At 33.2% G+C, this 17,442-nt stretch overlaps 2 protein-coding genes across 16 annotated transcripts in view; one reads left to right on the top strand and one right to left on the bottom strand.

The window, feature by feature from the left end:
• LOC122572066 (serine/threonine-protein kinase mig-15) overlaps positions 1-17,442 on the top strand; it is an 87,227-nt gene that overhangs the window by 27,727 nt on the left and 42,058 nt on the right. For all 15 annotated transcript variants that reach the window (XM_043736611.1, XM_043736616.1, XM_043736610.1 and 12 more), the window contains exon 3: positions 16,905-16,961. In XM_043736611.1, the coding sequence (XP_043592546.1) occupies positions 16,905-16,961 (57 nt within the window). The remainder of the gene's footprint in view (positions 1-16,904; positions 16,962-17,442) is intronic.
• On the bottom strand, positions 7-11,692 carry LOC122572068 (jerky protein homolog-like). Its single transcript, XM_043736626.1, has 2 exons — positions 11,643-11,692; positions 7-2,041 (listed from the first exon to the last, which is right to left on the bottom strand). Exon 2 carries the CDS (start codon positions 2,005-2,007, stop codon positions 550-552), a length of 1,458 nt encoding a protein of 485 aa, XP_043592561.1. The 5' UTR covers positions 2,008-2,041; positions 11,643-11,692; the 3' UTR covers positions 7-549.

A 17,442-nucleotide genomic window follows, 5' to 3' on the forward strand; every position in this document is an offset into this window, starting at 1 on the left:
TTTTTAATGGTTGTATGAAAAAGCTATACAGGACAAAGTTATGCTATATGGAGAAGCACACGCAATGGTAGATAATGTTTTTTTCTGAGAGCCATTTTTTGAATAAGATTTGAAGGTCATCATTATTTTCTTGTGGGACCATATATTTGTTTAATACATTAATTGATCCATCTCGATATTCCCTATAAAGGTTTAATTTGACAGTTACTTTAACTCTAATTTTTCAAATTGAAAGTATGAAGGTCAAAGATAATGTAAATACCAGAATACCATTTCGCGGCTTTCCTTGTCTTCCACATACAGAGGAACCTTGATTATCGGAACTAATAATGATGAATATGTTTGAATAACAACAGCTTTTTCTGTACTGAGTATCATATATTTGGAACCATATGGTATTAAGAAGCAATTAAACGCTACATAAAATCTTACGCGCCCCATACCTTTCTTGTTAATAATACATATTATATTTCTTAATCTATTTTTTAATATACATGTCTTAATATATGTAATTCCTTCGAGTTATTTTCATTTTGTAGCTCAAATCATCTAATTCTTTTTTCGAGAGATATCATCAAGTATTTCTTCAAAGCTGTCTGTATATTCTTTCTCGCCTGGAGCCATATTTTCCTTTATAAAATCTATAAGTATATCGGCGATATTTACTTGTTTGTCGATATCATGTCTTTTATCAATTTCAAACCAGCTTATTACGGAGGCTCTGTCACACCCTTCGCATCCTGGTAATTTTTGCAGTAATTGCAATATTTCATCTATATCTCTTTCTATTATTTGTAAGTCTTCCGCACTCTCTTCGCTTTCATGCTTCAAAAGCTTGTTCCATGCGTTTTTCAGTATTGCATTGTAGACATTTAACCAAGCATCACGCATTATGCGACAACAATCCCTGAACTTTAATTTGTCATGATTTATTATGAGTTCGTCCTCTGTATGGTAGTAAGGTAATGGCATTATTGTTTCCAGTAATTCTTTTCGGTACATTCGCTTGAAACATGCGATTATTCCATGATCCATTGGTTGTATGAGCGGTGTAGCATCAAATGAAAAATACATGATATTAACAAATTCATCTTTTGTACTTACTAACCCGCTTTCGTGATCCAAGCTAGCGTTATCTAGCAACAACAGAGTTTTTTCTCTGCGCCCGGTTTTTATTTGTCTTTCTATAATTGATTTTAAGAAACATTCATCGAACCATTCATTGAAAATTTTTCTGTCCATCCAACCCCTGGTGTTAGCTCTGTACATAATTGGCAGATCTTCTATATCAATATTTTTGTTACGTAGAGATTTCTCAATTCCGGCTATTATTAGTATTGGCAACCTGTGACTTCCGGTGGCATTTACACAAAGAAATGTAGTAACTTTTTCTTTGAACCTTCTTTTGCTTGTTTTCGTTCTCTCACAGTGGAAGATACAAGTTTCTTCTGGTACTGCTCTCCACATTACTCCTATATTATCGGCATTGTAAACGTTCTCCAATGAGTATCCCTCGTTTAACAGAAGTTGTTCAAAGTCATTTTTGGTGATATCCGCTTCAGCTTGATTTGTCATTCGAAAATGTTCATCGACATCCTTTTCACGGATATGGTAACGTGATTTAAATTTTGACACCCAACGGGCACTGGCTGTGAAAGTAGATTCTCCCTGTAATTTTTCCGTAAATTCCATAGCTTTTTTGGATATCACTGGTCCTGTCACTCGTATGTTTTTATCTTTATTTCGTAAATACCACTGGTAAAGAAATTTTTCTAATTCCATACCCTGTGGCTTTTTCAAATATTTTGCGGAACTGCTAGCAGCCGCTGAGCTGTTCTGGAATTCTGCTGTTATTTCTGCGTTGCGTACTTTTATTTTGCCCACAGTGGTAAGTGCAATATTGTACTTTTTTGCTATGGCTTTGTGAGTCTCACCTTCTCTCATCATCTGAATAATATCGTATTTCTCGGCAATTGACAACAGTACCCGTTTCCGTTTTGACGTCATTATTGTGCGAAGCGTTTCTAATGTAAATACCGCACTGAAATGTGACGAGATTTTATATAGTCGTCGACAATTTTGATAGGGGAAAACAAATACTATATGGATTATATACAAATATTATATGGATTATAGCTATATAGGTATATATATATATGAGATACACTATGGAGAATTATACAACATTCTGATGATTGAACGTTCGGATAATGTATGTATGTGATGTATAATCGAGATTATATTGTATATCAACATAACATTCGATTAATAAAATAATATTAGACCAAGAGTTGATAGAAGCAAGCAGCATGAAAATGAGAATTTGCTATGAGAATAATGAGAACAATTTTTTTTGCAAATAGTCTATAAGTAAATGGTTTTTTGTAATTGAATTTATACCTCTGTTCATTTTATAAACGGTAATCTTTTCAAAAAGGCTAGCAATTTATTGTTTCTGTGAATATTGCAAAGCTTGTTTTCATGGTTTCATTGCTCGAGTACTTTTACGTAATTTCGTAGGAGCAAAAGTTAATGATAGTAACTAAAAAGATAAACGAGTTAAAAATGAATTGTAATATTGGACATAGGTGAATTATGGAACGATACGTATCATCGTGTTTTGTTGTTAATATCAAGTAATTTGAAAACAGTGTTCTTTTTCGTAAAAAATTCAACGTAACTTATACCTATGAAATTTGAATTTTGAGTACGTACTGACAGCTTGCCTTTTTCGATTGAAAGTGAGCAATACCATAATTGCGATCATTAAATATAGATATCTTGAAAATAAAAATTTATGTTAATTTCGATGTTATTCTCTATTTTATTCGAGGGCAATACCTAGGAGAATCCTGTTTCGAAAACTCAATTTAGTACCTTTCTGTGGTATCGACCAGTTGTCATAAATCACTATATTTAGGGCAACAGGAACCCATGCGCGGATGGCTACGAAAACATGAATGACGCATAAGCGATTGCCCGATCGCTACTTAAATCCAGTACGTTAACAAATTATATACACTACTATATGCACAAGTATGTGGACACTCGCTGCAACACAAACAAAATGTTTATATAATTAATATATCTTCAACATTGTGATAGAAATATGTTTTTCTAGTGTTAATTCTTTAATTCTCGTCGTAACTGGTACTAAATGTACTGCCAAATTGAAACTGCAACGCGGAATATACTTGTGCCCAGCAAGTTCCATATTTATTACTAATAAATAGCTGACACTTGATAAAATCTATATAAAGTTATAGAACGTAATTGAATAAACGCATATTGCAATCATTCTAAACTCTCAACATTGCACAGGTATGTATGCTTACAGTCACTAACCTTAGATGTTTTCATGGAAGTAATTTTCATTCATCTTCAATTGTGTTTTGCTTTTTATTTACACTAATGGATATCAACTATTGTTTTGGACAATATCGACTAATCGCACATGGTTAACCGAGATAAGATCAGAGGCGAATGTTATATTATAGAGCTTCATTTCAAATATATTTTATCTACTTGCAATAATTTGGAAGTGCCCTAATATCTATGCACGCTTGTGTATATTCACGAGCAATTTTGATAATTCCCAGCTTTGAAACCAGATTTGTGTAAAACAGTAAAAATTAGTTTCTATTCTACATAAAAAATTGACATCGACGGAGGAATTTTTTTTTACTGAACATTTTTTACTGTCTCGACTTGAAGCATGCATAAATTGTATAAATTAAATTCATCTACAGTAAGAAAGAATCTAAATCTAAGGACGGCAGCAAATTTGGTCGCAATAAAGAGGATTTTAGACGCTGCTAATAACGGTTCATTGGGATTATTGTGGGTCCGAATAAGTATGTTTGCACATTTCGTTATTGTTTGGGAAAATTAGTGGAAAAATTTCAATGGGCTATAGGTACAATTGAAAGTGGTGATAGACCGGAAAGGATTAGTTATCTCAACGAGTCATATGCCCTTTGGAACAGCGACTAATTGTAAAGGTATACCTGACCGTCTTAGGGCCTTAATAGTTGTAAAATGCACGTGGGTTGTGGTAATACCGAAAACTTTCGTATAAAAGGCCGTTTCGGTAGAGAGAATAGTCAGTTAGGAGTAAGTTGCGAGCAGTTGCAGTTGCGTCTTTCCTCAGTAGTTGTCGAGTTGTAAGTTGTTGGTCATGAGTTTCAATCATTATAAATAAATTTATATAATAAATAAAGTCTCATATAATTCTGGGACCTTGTGCTGGCATTGAACAAAATAGAAATGTAACTATTTAACAGATTGTGTTTACTAATTTAACTATTCGTGTTGTAATTTTGCAACTGAGTTGATATCAAGTCGATATCACGATGAGCGAAGGATCAAACGCGGATAATACCATCGTGGATATCGAAGAAAAGTGCATTGTTAACGATAAACCTGAACGAATCGAAATAGTGAAAGTTGCGAAGTTCAAAGATGAATTTCAGAAACGAAGATAAAAAACAGTTGGTAAGAAGAAAAAACTGCAAGAACATGTAAGAGCTTTCATTGCCTTGAAAATCGAGCATGGACGAAGAAGACGAAGAAGATGAAGGACGGAGAGCGCAACGTGTTTGTAACACACGTCAGAGTCGACAACAGGAACGTACTCGTCTTAATATTCAGAGCTGGTAACAACGTCAATGTGCAAAGCTGGTCGCTGGAATTTGAGGAAATGTCCGACCTTTGTGGTTGGATTGATGTGCAACGAGTAATATGCGCGAAGTTACTTTTACGCGTTCGGCAAAATTATTCTTCGAATATGAAATGTGCTTTAAAAGTTGAAAAATAACGAAGGAAATGTTGAGTACCGAATTTGCGCAAGAAGTAGACGCGCACAAGGTGTATAAGGGACTATCGTATCGGACCAAGGACACAGAAACATACCAATAGTTCGACATACCTAAGCAAGTGAATATGGAGAGTTCAGTCGTGATAAAATATATCATCGACGGAATTCGTGACGAGGAGACCGACAAAATAATACTGTATGGCGCCAAGGATATTCGCGAATTAAAAAAAAAGTTCGCCCTGTGTGAGGCCACGAAGTAAAACACGAAGACGAAAAGCAAGCGGGTTGAAGAAAAATCCGAGAGGACGACTCGCCACAGAGCTGCATAGAAAACGGTGCGACGGTGTTTTCTGTGTGGAAACAAAGATCATCTAAGTGCGAAATGTCCAACAAAATGCAAAGGTGCTAGATGTTTCACATGTCAAGAGTACGGGCACATCGCATTGCAGTTTAACAATGTAAGTATATCCTCTGAGGTGGCGTGTAGTTTTTCGTAATTATTACAGACGAAGCGTTGTAGAGACGTTAACACTTCGTCAACCGCGTGCGTGTAGTATCGAGGACTAATGTTCACTACTTAAAAAACAAGGAAGTCTAAAAATTATTTGTGGCCAATTACATTTTTCGATAATGATTTTATTTAACGATTTCACATACTGATTATACAAAGAACAAATTAAAGGTATTAGGTTGTCCGAAAAGTTTTTTTCGTTTCATAAGGTGATAATAGATGAACAACAATTTCTGTTTTATTTTATTTTATTGAATCAGGTATGATTCATTCTGTCATATTTCTGTTATGGTGTTCGTGCATAATTCAATAAACTAATATAAAATAAATAACATTGTGCATCTATTATTTCCTTATAAAACGAAAGAAACTTTTCGGACAACCTAATATATATTAAAAGTTTATTATATTTAGTTTTTATATTAACTTTTTTATGATGATAGTGCGACTTTCTAATTAATTTTAATAGCAGTAAATTGGTATATTTTATTGTATACTGTACTTTATAAAAATATAGATAGTGTTGCAATTAATTGGGAATAATTCCAGGTAAACAATAACTGATAATGACAAGAAGAAAAGAGAAATAGTGTTGCTAAAGTGAAAAAGGGAGATCTCTCCCGAAAGTCGCGACGGCGGAACGTCGAAGAGTTCCTTAGTATCTTTGAGCGGAAATTTCAAAGATGAACGTACGTCCTTGATCATACCCGTGAGCAGCGTACTCTCGAAGATACCGGAACGAAAGGCTGTTGGCAAGGTCGGAAGAGACACTGCTACTATCACAAGCAGTGGAGCTGCAGAATTTACAAAAGTCCAAGATACTGTTAATGTCTCGAAAGCACATCGACTCCAGCTCATTGAGTTTGTTGGATAATGCTAAATCTCCGTACAAGGATAGTCCGCTAATGATGAAAATCTAAGTGACACGAACCGAAGTGAATCGAAAGATTTCGAGGTTGTCCATTGTATAAGCAAAATGAAAAAAAAAAAAAAAAAAAAACCGAACAGACAACTAAAGTCGATCATGCAGCGTCAATTTCACCAACATCAGCGAAAATCATGATACGTCGGGGGTTAAAGACTATGAAATTGTTCGTGGGGAAATCCGAGAATCTGTAGGCAGAATATAGATAGATGTAGGCGGTGAGGTCAGAGGAAGGTTGTATAGATTTTTAAAAATAAGATTATATTTTTCCATGCATTGATCGAAGTAGTTCGCTATTCCTTCTAAAGAAATATTAGCCTGTTATGTCGGAATACTATTACCTTCTTTTAAGGAGGAGTAAATATTTTAGAGACGTATGTTAACGAGTACCTGTATAAACATTTACGTTTAATGATTTAGTTTAACCCTACTGCACATTTAATAGCGTATATTCAGTAATTCGTAAATCTTCGGAAATACTAGTAATTACAATTACAGTTTCCTTTCCGTTTAATAAGACAAATTATAAAAAATACGAGAAAGAATAGAACCAGTCTGTTTATACATATTTGTTTCTATATCATATAATTTTAGAAATATAAATTTAATTCCAGTTCAAGTTTTGCATAGATTATTCACGGCTTCTAGCGGCTTTGCTAACTGATAAATATCCGGTGATATACAGAATGGGACACAAATCGAAACATCTAAATATCTTCGTTTTTAAAGGTTGTATGAAAAAAACTACACAGGACAAAGTTGTGCTGTATAGAGGAGCACACGCAGTAAATGTTTTCTCTGAAAGTCATTTTTTAAATAAGATTTTAAGGTCATCATCATTTTTTTGTGAGACCATATGTTTGTTTAATACATAAATCGATCCACCTCGATATTCTCTATAAAGATTTAATTTAACAACTACTTCAACTCTAATTTGTCAAATTGAAGATATAAAAGACAAAGAGGATGTAAATACAAGGAGACCATTTCGCGTCTTTCCTTGTTTTCCATATATTGTTGAATCTTGATTATCGTTACTCATAATAATAAATATCAGAATAGTAGGAAAATAGCTTTTCGTATACCGAGTGTCATACATTTCAAACCAAATGGAACAAACAAACAATTGAATGCTACATAAAATCTTACGCGTCCCATAGCTTTCTTGTCACATATTATATTTCTTAATATATTTTTTAATATATATGTCTTAATATAAATAGTTCCTCCGAATTACATTCATTTTATAGTTCAAACCATTTAAGTCTTTTCTTGAGAGCTTCTGTAAAGTATATCTTCAAAGCTGTCGTCAGTAAATTCGCTTGTTCCTTAGCCAGAGTTTCATTTATAAAATCTTGAAGAATATCGTTGATATCTACTTGTATGTTGGTATTATGTTCTTCATCAATTTGAAACCAATTCATCGCAGCGACTCTATCGCAGCCTCCGCATACTGGTAATCTATGCAATACTGCAAGTTCTTCATCTATGTCCTTTTCTATTATTTCGAAGTCTTCCGAACTTTGTTCGCTTTCATGCTTCAAAGGCATGTGCCACTCATTTTTCAGTATTGCATTGTTGACACTTGACCAAGCATCATATACTATGCGACAGCAATCGCTCATGTTTAATTCGTAATGATTATTTATCAGTTCTTTCTCCATATTGCAGTTAGGTAATGGCATTAATGTTTTTAGGAATTCTTTTTGGTACATTCGCTTGAAACATGCGATTATTCCACGATCCATTGGTTGTATGAGCGGTGTAGCGTCACATGGAAGATACATGATTTTAACAAATTCATCTTTTGTACTTATTATCCTGCTTTCGTGATCCAAGCCAGCGTTATTTAGTAACAACAGAGTTTTCTCTCTGTGTCCGTTTTCAGTTTTCTTTCTGTAACTGATTTTAAGAATCATGTATCGAACCATTCATTGAAAATGTCACCGTCCATCAAATGCTTGGTGTTAGCTTTGTAGATAATTTACAAATCGCTTATATTGAAAGTATCGAAGTATGGAGGTTTCATAACTGTGCCGATTATTAGTACCGGCAACTTATGACATCCGGTATCATTTGCACAAAGAAATGTGGTTTGCTTATTTGTGCAAATTTTTTGGTTTGCTGTCGACATCCCACTGCGAAAGATCAAAGTTTTTCTGCTACTGCTCTGCACAATAGTCCTGTGTTATCGGCATTGCAAACGTTCTCCAATATGAACCCCTCGTTTTGCCATCATAGTTTGGGACGTTTCGAATATAAATACCGCTTTGAAATGTTATCACGAGATTTTATTTCGATAGCTATCGTCATCGACTATTTTGGTAGGTGGAAACAAGTACTATGTGTATTATATACGTATATAGCTATACAAATTTTGTATAGGTATATACGTATATAATGCATTTTGTATTTTTTTCGACCTATTAAAATTGTCGACAACGGTAACTGTCGAAACTAAATCTTGTTACGTCATTTTATTGCGGTATGTATATTCGAAACGTTCCAAACCATAATGCCGAAAAGACGAAAGCGGGTTGGCAATTGACAAAAAATATGAAACCCTTCAAACGCAACGTACAAAAGCATAGCAAAATTTCCGAAACTCAATAAAGCTACAGCGGATTTCTTCAAAACTAATTTTAACAAACTTCCGCAAAACGATGGGTTCACATTGGAGAACTTTTACAATGCCTATAACACAAGATTAAGCAGTGGAGAGCAGTGCCAGAAAAATCTTTGATCTTTCGCAGTGTGATGTCGACAGCAAACCAAAAAATATGCAAGGATAATGTTACCACATTTCTTTGTGCAAATACTACCGGATGTCACAAGTTGCCGGTACTAATAATCGGCACAGTTTATGAAACCTTCATACTTCGATACTTTCAATATAAACGATCTGTCAATTATCTACAAAGCTAGTACCAAGCCTCTGATGGACAGTAACATTTTCAATGAATGGTTCAATGATTTTTAAGATCAGTTACAGAAAAACAACTGAAAACGGACACAGAGAGAAGACTCTGTTGTTGCTACATGACGGTGGCTCGGATCACGAAAACAGGATAATAAGTACAAAAGATGAATTTGTTAAAATCATGTACTTTCAATTTTACGCTGCACCGCTCGTGCAACCTATGGATCGTGGAATAATCGCATGAATCAAACGATTATTATAAGAATAACAAGAATTACTTTATTTGCAAATAGTTTATAAATAAATGTTTTTTTGTAACTGAATTTATACTTCTGTCTATTCTATAAACGGTAACCTTTTTAAGAAGACTAACAATTCACTGTTTCTGCAAATATTGCAAAGCCTTGTTTTCATGGTTTTATTGCTCGAGTATTTTTACGTAATTTTGTAAATTGAAAAAATAATGATTGTAACTACAAAGATAAATGAGTCAAAAATGAATTGTAATATTGGACATAGGTGAATTATGGAACTGCATGTATCATCATGTTTTACTATTAATATTAACTAATTTGAAAACAGTGTCTTTCCATAGAAAATTCAACGTAGATTATATTTATGAAATTTGAATTCGTGGAAACAAAGAATTTCATACTTCTCACATAAAATGATTCATACAAGTGTTAGTTTGATTCATTTTAGAGGTTTCGATCCATCTTCTCGTAGCGAATAATTCCTTCTTCGTAATTTAGACTTATAATTTAATCGTTGATCTGATGATTTTCATTAATAAAGTATTTAGGATGCGATTAAAAACTCATTTACGTAAAACTTTTGTACATTGATCTCTCTAACTGTATGTATCGTCCATATAACAAATGCGTAAGTGGCATAATTTTACAATTAGTCGCTGTTATGATGTAAAGATTGCTGTATATGTATAAATGTATCGGTGATTATGAAAGTAGCTTAAGTCACATATTTTTTGTATCAAGATAGTTAAAGCTTCGACGCATGAACCGAATTATATTTAATGATACGTTTCGATTACTGTTATTTTGCAAAGATGGTTTCAAATTATTGTGATGTAAATAGACGCGACGTAAAATAAATGATAAGCTCCTTTTTTTTTTTAGATTCTCGACTTAGATTATTTTCGTAATCGTCGACACAAATATGTACGTACTGATCTGTTTGTCAACATTATCTTACATCGTCAACGTATGATCAAATTTAATTGTATATTCGTGCTGTAGAAATCTGTACTAACTGTATTTATTAAATTAATTTCTTTATACTTGACATATGTTTTGCTCAAAATTTTAGCTACATGTATTTTAGAGGTGAATAAAGGAAAATAAACGGGAAGTTTATTATATATCTACCGAATTTTGTGTATTCAATTTACCTAAGAAGTTAAAAATGCATTTTGTTACAAAATTATTTATATTTACATATCAGTATAATTTTTTTCCTAAATATAAATTTGCAGTAAATATCTTTCAACTGCTATGTATATTTTCAAGTTGGGTTCAAATTTTGCAAAATATAGTCTTGGCAGTCGTGTCTCATTATAGTGCCAGCGAAATATCAACATATTAAAATACGTACAATCTTCAGATAAAAGTTTTTTATAACAAGAATACGAATACTTTTGCGAGTCACTGTATATGTACAGCGAGTGTGACAGATGGCCGAATACTTATGTGGCCAACTGTATATATAAACAGTACTAAATACACAGAAATAAAAATTAATGAAAAAATTCATGATATAACAATAATATTTTCCCAAGATAGAAATATGTGTATATTATCATTAAGTAATATTAATGTTAAAATTATCTCCTTAGATTTCTTTTTTATCCAATAACATCTTGTAATCTATTTGGTATATATTGTTATACATTTTTCATTGAAAAAGAAATACATTGTTTTCTGTTCTCTTTTTAAAGATTTCTTGAGATATTATTTTAATGATGTACGATATTGGTGCATCTATTTTCCAAGTTCCTATCATACGTGTTCATTTATGTGATTGTGAAAGAGTAGCTATTGTTTGGTAAGTCTGCATGTGGACGTCATTGACGCATTATACGTTACCTTGTACATTGGATCATGACCTTATTGGGAATAAAATGCGTTTCGAAATCCTAATATGTCAGCACCTTTTTTGTACAAATTGTTCTTTATAATACAGTAGAACGTTTATAGAACGGTTATACGGACTAATTGAAGGACAAGAGTACGGATAAGAATTTTCGAATTTTCGGATAACAGAGTAGATACTTTACTGATGTTTGTCTTTATATTTGTATTTCAAGAAAGAACATGGAATGCAAAAAATATGCAATGCAACTAATGAAACTAAATATTTGACTAAAGATTTATTGGTTTCAAATCCTTTTACCTACTTAATCGCTCAATTTCCTTTGCAGATTTAATTCGATAAATTTATATTTCTTTTGTACCTTGTATTATCTGAATCCCATACCTAAAGCCGAAAATACTTGAAAATGCTGAGGAATGTCATCATTGCCGTTATATTCGTGTTTCGATTCATTATTCCAAGCACACATAACAATGGTGCCATAGTCAATTATTGAAGAAGTTTCATCACATTGCAACCGTTCTATCACGTCGCGTCGACGTTATCACAATCACTGAATCCTGGTATTGTACTTAATGCAGAAAGAACTTCTTTTATATCTTTCGTAATATTATCTTTCATTTCTTCTTTATGGTGTCTTCAACGTAGTTTACTAGCTTTTTCCGTGTTCTTTTTAGCGTCGCACATTTAACACCCGCCCAAGTGTACGTCGCCGTATAACAGCAATTCTTTAAAAATTGCTTGCAAAGCTGTATCACCCTTTCGTCGATATTATCGTTGGTTGTCAAAAAATTTTTTCTATAGAAGATCGAATTGTTTACGTACGAAACGTGTTCGGATAATCGTGATTTCATTGTATAAATTTTTATTTTCAAACGTGAAAAGGAACGTGTTCGCGGCTGTTAATCCGAACATCTCGTTTGCCATTGAATGGGAAAAAGTTTTTGCACAATTTGCAGAAAATCTCCATGTGCCGTTGTATCTTCCTGCTGAAACTAGAGTTTACCGTGTTCCTCGGTATCAGGAAATTCTAGCAATATACATGTATCTCCCAGTGATATTCTCCTCTTACTTACTGTCACAGTTCGATTATTTTCCTCAACGTAAGGTTCAATGATATCGAAAGGCGACACTTGACACTCAGTTGTTACTTCGACATTAAATTGAATAAGACTTAGTCTCTTTATAAATCCGAGATGAATTCAACACAGAGAACCCTACTCAACTGGGCCAAACTGTGTTTTTAAGACTTGTTCTCTTCGCTCATTCTTCACATTTGTATTCTATGAATACAGAAATTACGCAATTAATATCACTCATTATGTATTATTATATTATATATTTTATTAATTTTTGCCTGTCGGATACAAGATGATATTGATCTATATAGATCTCTCACATACGCTTTCATTCAACTTCAATATACACCCTATATTAGACTATTACCTATTATTTATTAAAACTTGTTCATTACGATTTAAAATTTGCTAAATCATTTTGATTTATTAGCAAATGTAGAATATTTACGTTGTATTCCGTTGCATTTTAAATATTTTCCCATTTTTTCTTCGCCTTCTTTCACACGGATTATTATACGAGCTTTATAATACTTTTGCAATTGTTTCATTGGAAACGCGTTTCATTTCGAAAAGAATACATTTACTCCAGGAACCCTTATCTTAAATTTCACTACTTCCTCTAATGATGTAACGTTTCTTTATGATACATTTTATAGTTTCTTTTTATCTTAATCTGCTTCGTTTTCTATTTGTCTTTCCTATCCTTCTTATAATCTTCCCTGTTATTGTATAACTTGTATAAATAATCCATGCAATCCTTTTGTAAGATTTTTCGTTCGATAGATAGATAGATATGTTTCATATATTTCTATATACAATAATAAATAAATATATATATATATACACATATACATACACACACCACACACAATCTTCGTGCTTTATAATAAATTGTAAATATTTCAAATTTATAGCAACGTTATATTTTTTTACTAAGAAACACATAATTGCTATGAATTATTGGATTATAATATATTAAATTTACTTTCGTCTGAGTACAACACTGAATTTCGAAGTTCGATAGCTTCGTTTTTCTTCGCTAGTTTTATTTGTATAATATTTCTTATCTGCGATTCGTGAAGAGTACAAGGTGTTCAAGGATGATTTGTCACGAACACCGTAGCGTTGTGCTACACCTCTGGATCGGTGAAGATCTGCAAAAAAAGTAGCCGCAAAATTTACTTGGACCTTGAAGTTCCAGGCAACATTTTTTTTTCATTGCATCGTATCTTACTCATCGCGAGGATAAAAAGTGTCAGAGGAACCGTGTAATTCGCAACTCATCCGTTCTCTTGGAAAAGAATGTTAGTTCCAAACTAAAAAAAAGTTCCATTGCTATTCCAACTCGCTTTATTTTTAATACGCTTACATCTTGCAGTCAGATGCAGGAAAAATACTTTTTATAGTCTAATACAGCTGGTAAATACCTCAGAGTCACCATTATATATCCCATGTCCTCCTTCTTTCTTTTCTTTTTTTCCTTTTTGCTGTGTAAGCAACACCGGATTCGCATTTCTACATTCCGTGCATGTTTCTACCGAAGAGTACGCATTGACTTTAGACGATGATAAAATTGGTGAATCAGTCGATGTTGATGATCCACCTGTCTCACACTAGTCGACCGATGCATCAGTTTTTGAATGAAATGTTTAGATCGTGTGTCGTCTTCTAACTGCTGTCTTTTTTTTGCGGAAGAAAAAAAATTTTTTTTAAATTTTCAAAGGTAAACTATTTCACATCTGCGTTCCTGGCTGATTAACGCCTTGTTCTTTTATGATGTGCGAATTTCGTATAATATAGCATACTGTAATAATTACGTCGATAAACGGATCTATTTGACTTCGTCAAGTCAAACATCGAAATTTAAAAAAGTTTCACAAAGTTATTCCACATTTACAAGCTTGACGCTCGCAGTAGCCCGCAGTTATTTTATATATTTACTAATCGTGAGATATACAGTTGGGGTAACGAAAGTTCCCAGATAGATTTTCCGAAATGTAAACAATTTTTAACTAATAGATACGTAGATATTATGACCGCGTGACAAGTGAAGCAAATTTTCGTGACAAATAAAGGTGGTTTATTGTTTTGTGACAGACATTGTTTTTTATTTAATTGTTTTCGTCATCGCGTTTGTACAAATGACATGACGACAAAATATTACCAAAGATCTACAATAAAATATATAAATCTATTTACATTATGAAATGTGTACAGAATTTTCTTATAAAGCAGTCGGAAAATCGTGAATAATTTGAAAATGTCTGCTATAGATACGAAGGAGTAAGCAATCTTCATCTATAATATTCTTTTTAAATATTATTTTACACTTTTAGCTGGAATATCCGAAATCCAATATTAGTTGAAACTTGTTTCAGATATCCCATTTAAAACATCAAGCGGAAATTTTCCCACGCAACTGCATGTGCTATTCGCTCTTCGCGCAACGATGAATTGCGGTTTTCGCGATAACCATCACGCGATTGTATCGCTTGACAGATTTCTTAGATTACGTGCAGGTTTGCATAACCATTTGTACGTTTGCTTTCCTTATTGAATCGTGGGATTTTTCACATTGTTTACTGTTCCCTCGTTCGTAAATTTATTTCTTAATTTACCGATAATTATCTGTATTACATCTTCCTTGAATTCCTTTCATATCGAACAATGTAGAATAGTCTCACGAACTTCAGATGCACCCACGAAAAATTAATTCAATCGTTTTCGAAATTCTTAAGAGAAATGGCTATTTGAAAAACACGCAAGATGTTGCGCTCTGCTATATTTTTAGCCAATAATACGTGACATAATAAGCATCGATGCACCATGACGTATTACTTTGGCGAAACTCCAATATTTTGGGATATGGTTCGAAGCAAGTACAGTTGCTCACAAAACTACTCGAACGATTATCATAGAAAATTTGTACAACGCAAGCAGAAAGATATTCGACTGCTTGTCGGACGAATGTTTTTTTCGATTAAGTTAGCCAGGCCTTCGATGAATACCTCCTTCCAAACTTCTGTAGTCGGAAATAGCTATCGCCTGCGATAAATATATTATATTCGTTATACAACATTTTTTGAATTTTCATTAACACTGTTCTGAGACGCGATTATAGCAATCGTACGGGTAAGATATAAAGTCAGTCCGAAAATGTATTAAAAATGATTAAACGTTTATTACAGTTCGTCCACTTAGTAAGAAATTAGTATACATCATAAATGGTGGTCTTAAACGTATAATTAATGCTAAAATCGGTCTCACTAAATGTTCTGACATATTAATATAACAAATGATCGGCTTGAAATACTTGGGTGATCTTTGTGGTGTGTATGCTTAGGTTAAATATCTTGTATCTGTTATACACATATTTAAATTCGTTTTAAATTTTACCAATATATTCATGACAATCGTGTGTCATTAAATTGCTAATGAAATGCTAATGAAATTTCGAGATATTCCCTACATTCGACATGATCTGTCGATGAAAAGTTTCTATAAGTGTTCAAATACTTTCGCGAGTCACTGTATCTTTGTCTAAATGTTAATTACCTGGCTATAAAGAAGATATAGCGCCGAAGCTTGGAATTTGGAATATCGATGGATATGTAAAAGAAATAAGAAAAAAAAAAGTAATTGAAGAAATGATCGATTTGGCGAAGAACGTTCGTGAATTTTTTATGAGTTTAGATTTGCAAACTTTTCTGACTTTGTGTTAAACAAAGTTCAGACCGGCTTTTGACTATATCACATCCTTGATTCACTGATGATATTTCAAAAACTATTCGCGTGAATTATGGTGCAGGTAATAATCACCTTATATACATCGTTATATATCAAAAATATCACGTTATATACATCGTGTTATCACTTTCTAATCACGGAGATCAGATCCTTCTTGAGCTCTTCTTGTAAATCTTGAATTAGCCACGCTGGTCCACGACTGTCGCGAAACCAATTACCTGGCAAATTAATACTGAAACGACTGTTTCAGGATAGAGTCCTGAGTCCTGAAGGTGTCGCGACGGTTTAATTTATTATGTAGGATGAACTTTATACAACCGAAACGATGTCTAGGATAATTCAATTTGGCGAGACGATGCTTTTTGAAGGTCGAGACGATTTCTTGATTACACGAATATCAAGTCGATTTTCTAACAACAAACGATAGTGCTCTGTCAGAGTTTCGAACGATTCTTGAAGGACGAAATGACTGTTTTATCGTTTAATGTGATTCAGTTCACGATCGGACTGATTCTTTCGACGATTGAAATGATTCTCTCTCGTGACGATCGGAGCGATTCTTGTAATAATTGAAATGATTCTGCCTGATGATTCGCGCGATTTTTATTTGCCACTATATTAAAATGATTAAGTTATTAATTATTAAAATTAAGTAATATCAATTTATACTAGTCATTTAAGTGAAGAAAAAGCAGATACTAATTTTGTATCTTTTGTCAACTGGCAGTGTATTTTTGATTATTTAACATTAGTTTTATTTGAATACAATACTAATAACTTGATTTTTTATTTTGCAGGGTCGACATACCAAAACTGGGCAATTGGCAGCCATCAAAGTTATGGACGTTACAGAAGTAAGTAACTGTCTTCAAAACATATTATTTTTTTGTCTCATAACCATACTTCCCTTCTCGAGACGCACGAAAGTCTACCATAGCTCGATTTAACACAAATATTATTATTATTATTATTATTATTATTATTATTATTTTTATTTAGTCCGTGCCTCTCGGCTTTGGACGAACTTTCAGCTTTCTTTACAGCTCTTTATTGCACTAATCGCCTTTTTATCTCTAATCTAACACTAATGCTTATAATCTATTTACACTTATGTCTACGATTTATTGCAACTTAGCCTACACATTATTGTCACTTTGGTCTTTTTGCCTCCTTGCTGTGCTACCTTCCTGTCCTTCCACCCCTTCTTGAATTGCTTTTGCCCTTCTTTTCTCTATTATCGCTCTCAGATCCATTAGTCCTTCCCCAGTCCCATTTAATATTTCTTCCATTTCCTTTGCTCCTCCTGTTATTTCACATTCTTTTAGCACATGTCTC

This window comes from Bombus pyrosoma, linkage group LG10 (assembly GCF_014825855.1).
Source record: "Bombus pyrosoma isolate SC7728 linkage group LG10, ASM1482585v1, whole genome shotgun sequence".
In the NCBI taxonomy this organism is placed as follows: domain Eukaryota; kingdom Metazoa; phylum Arthropoda; class Insecta; order Hymenoptera; family Apidae; genus Bombus; species Bombus pyrosoma.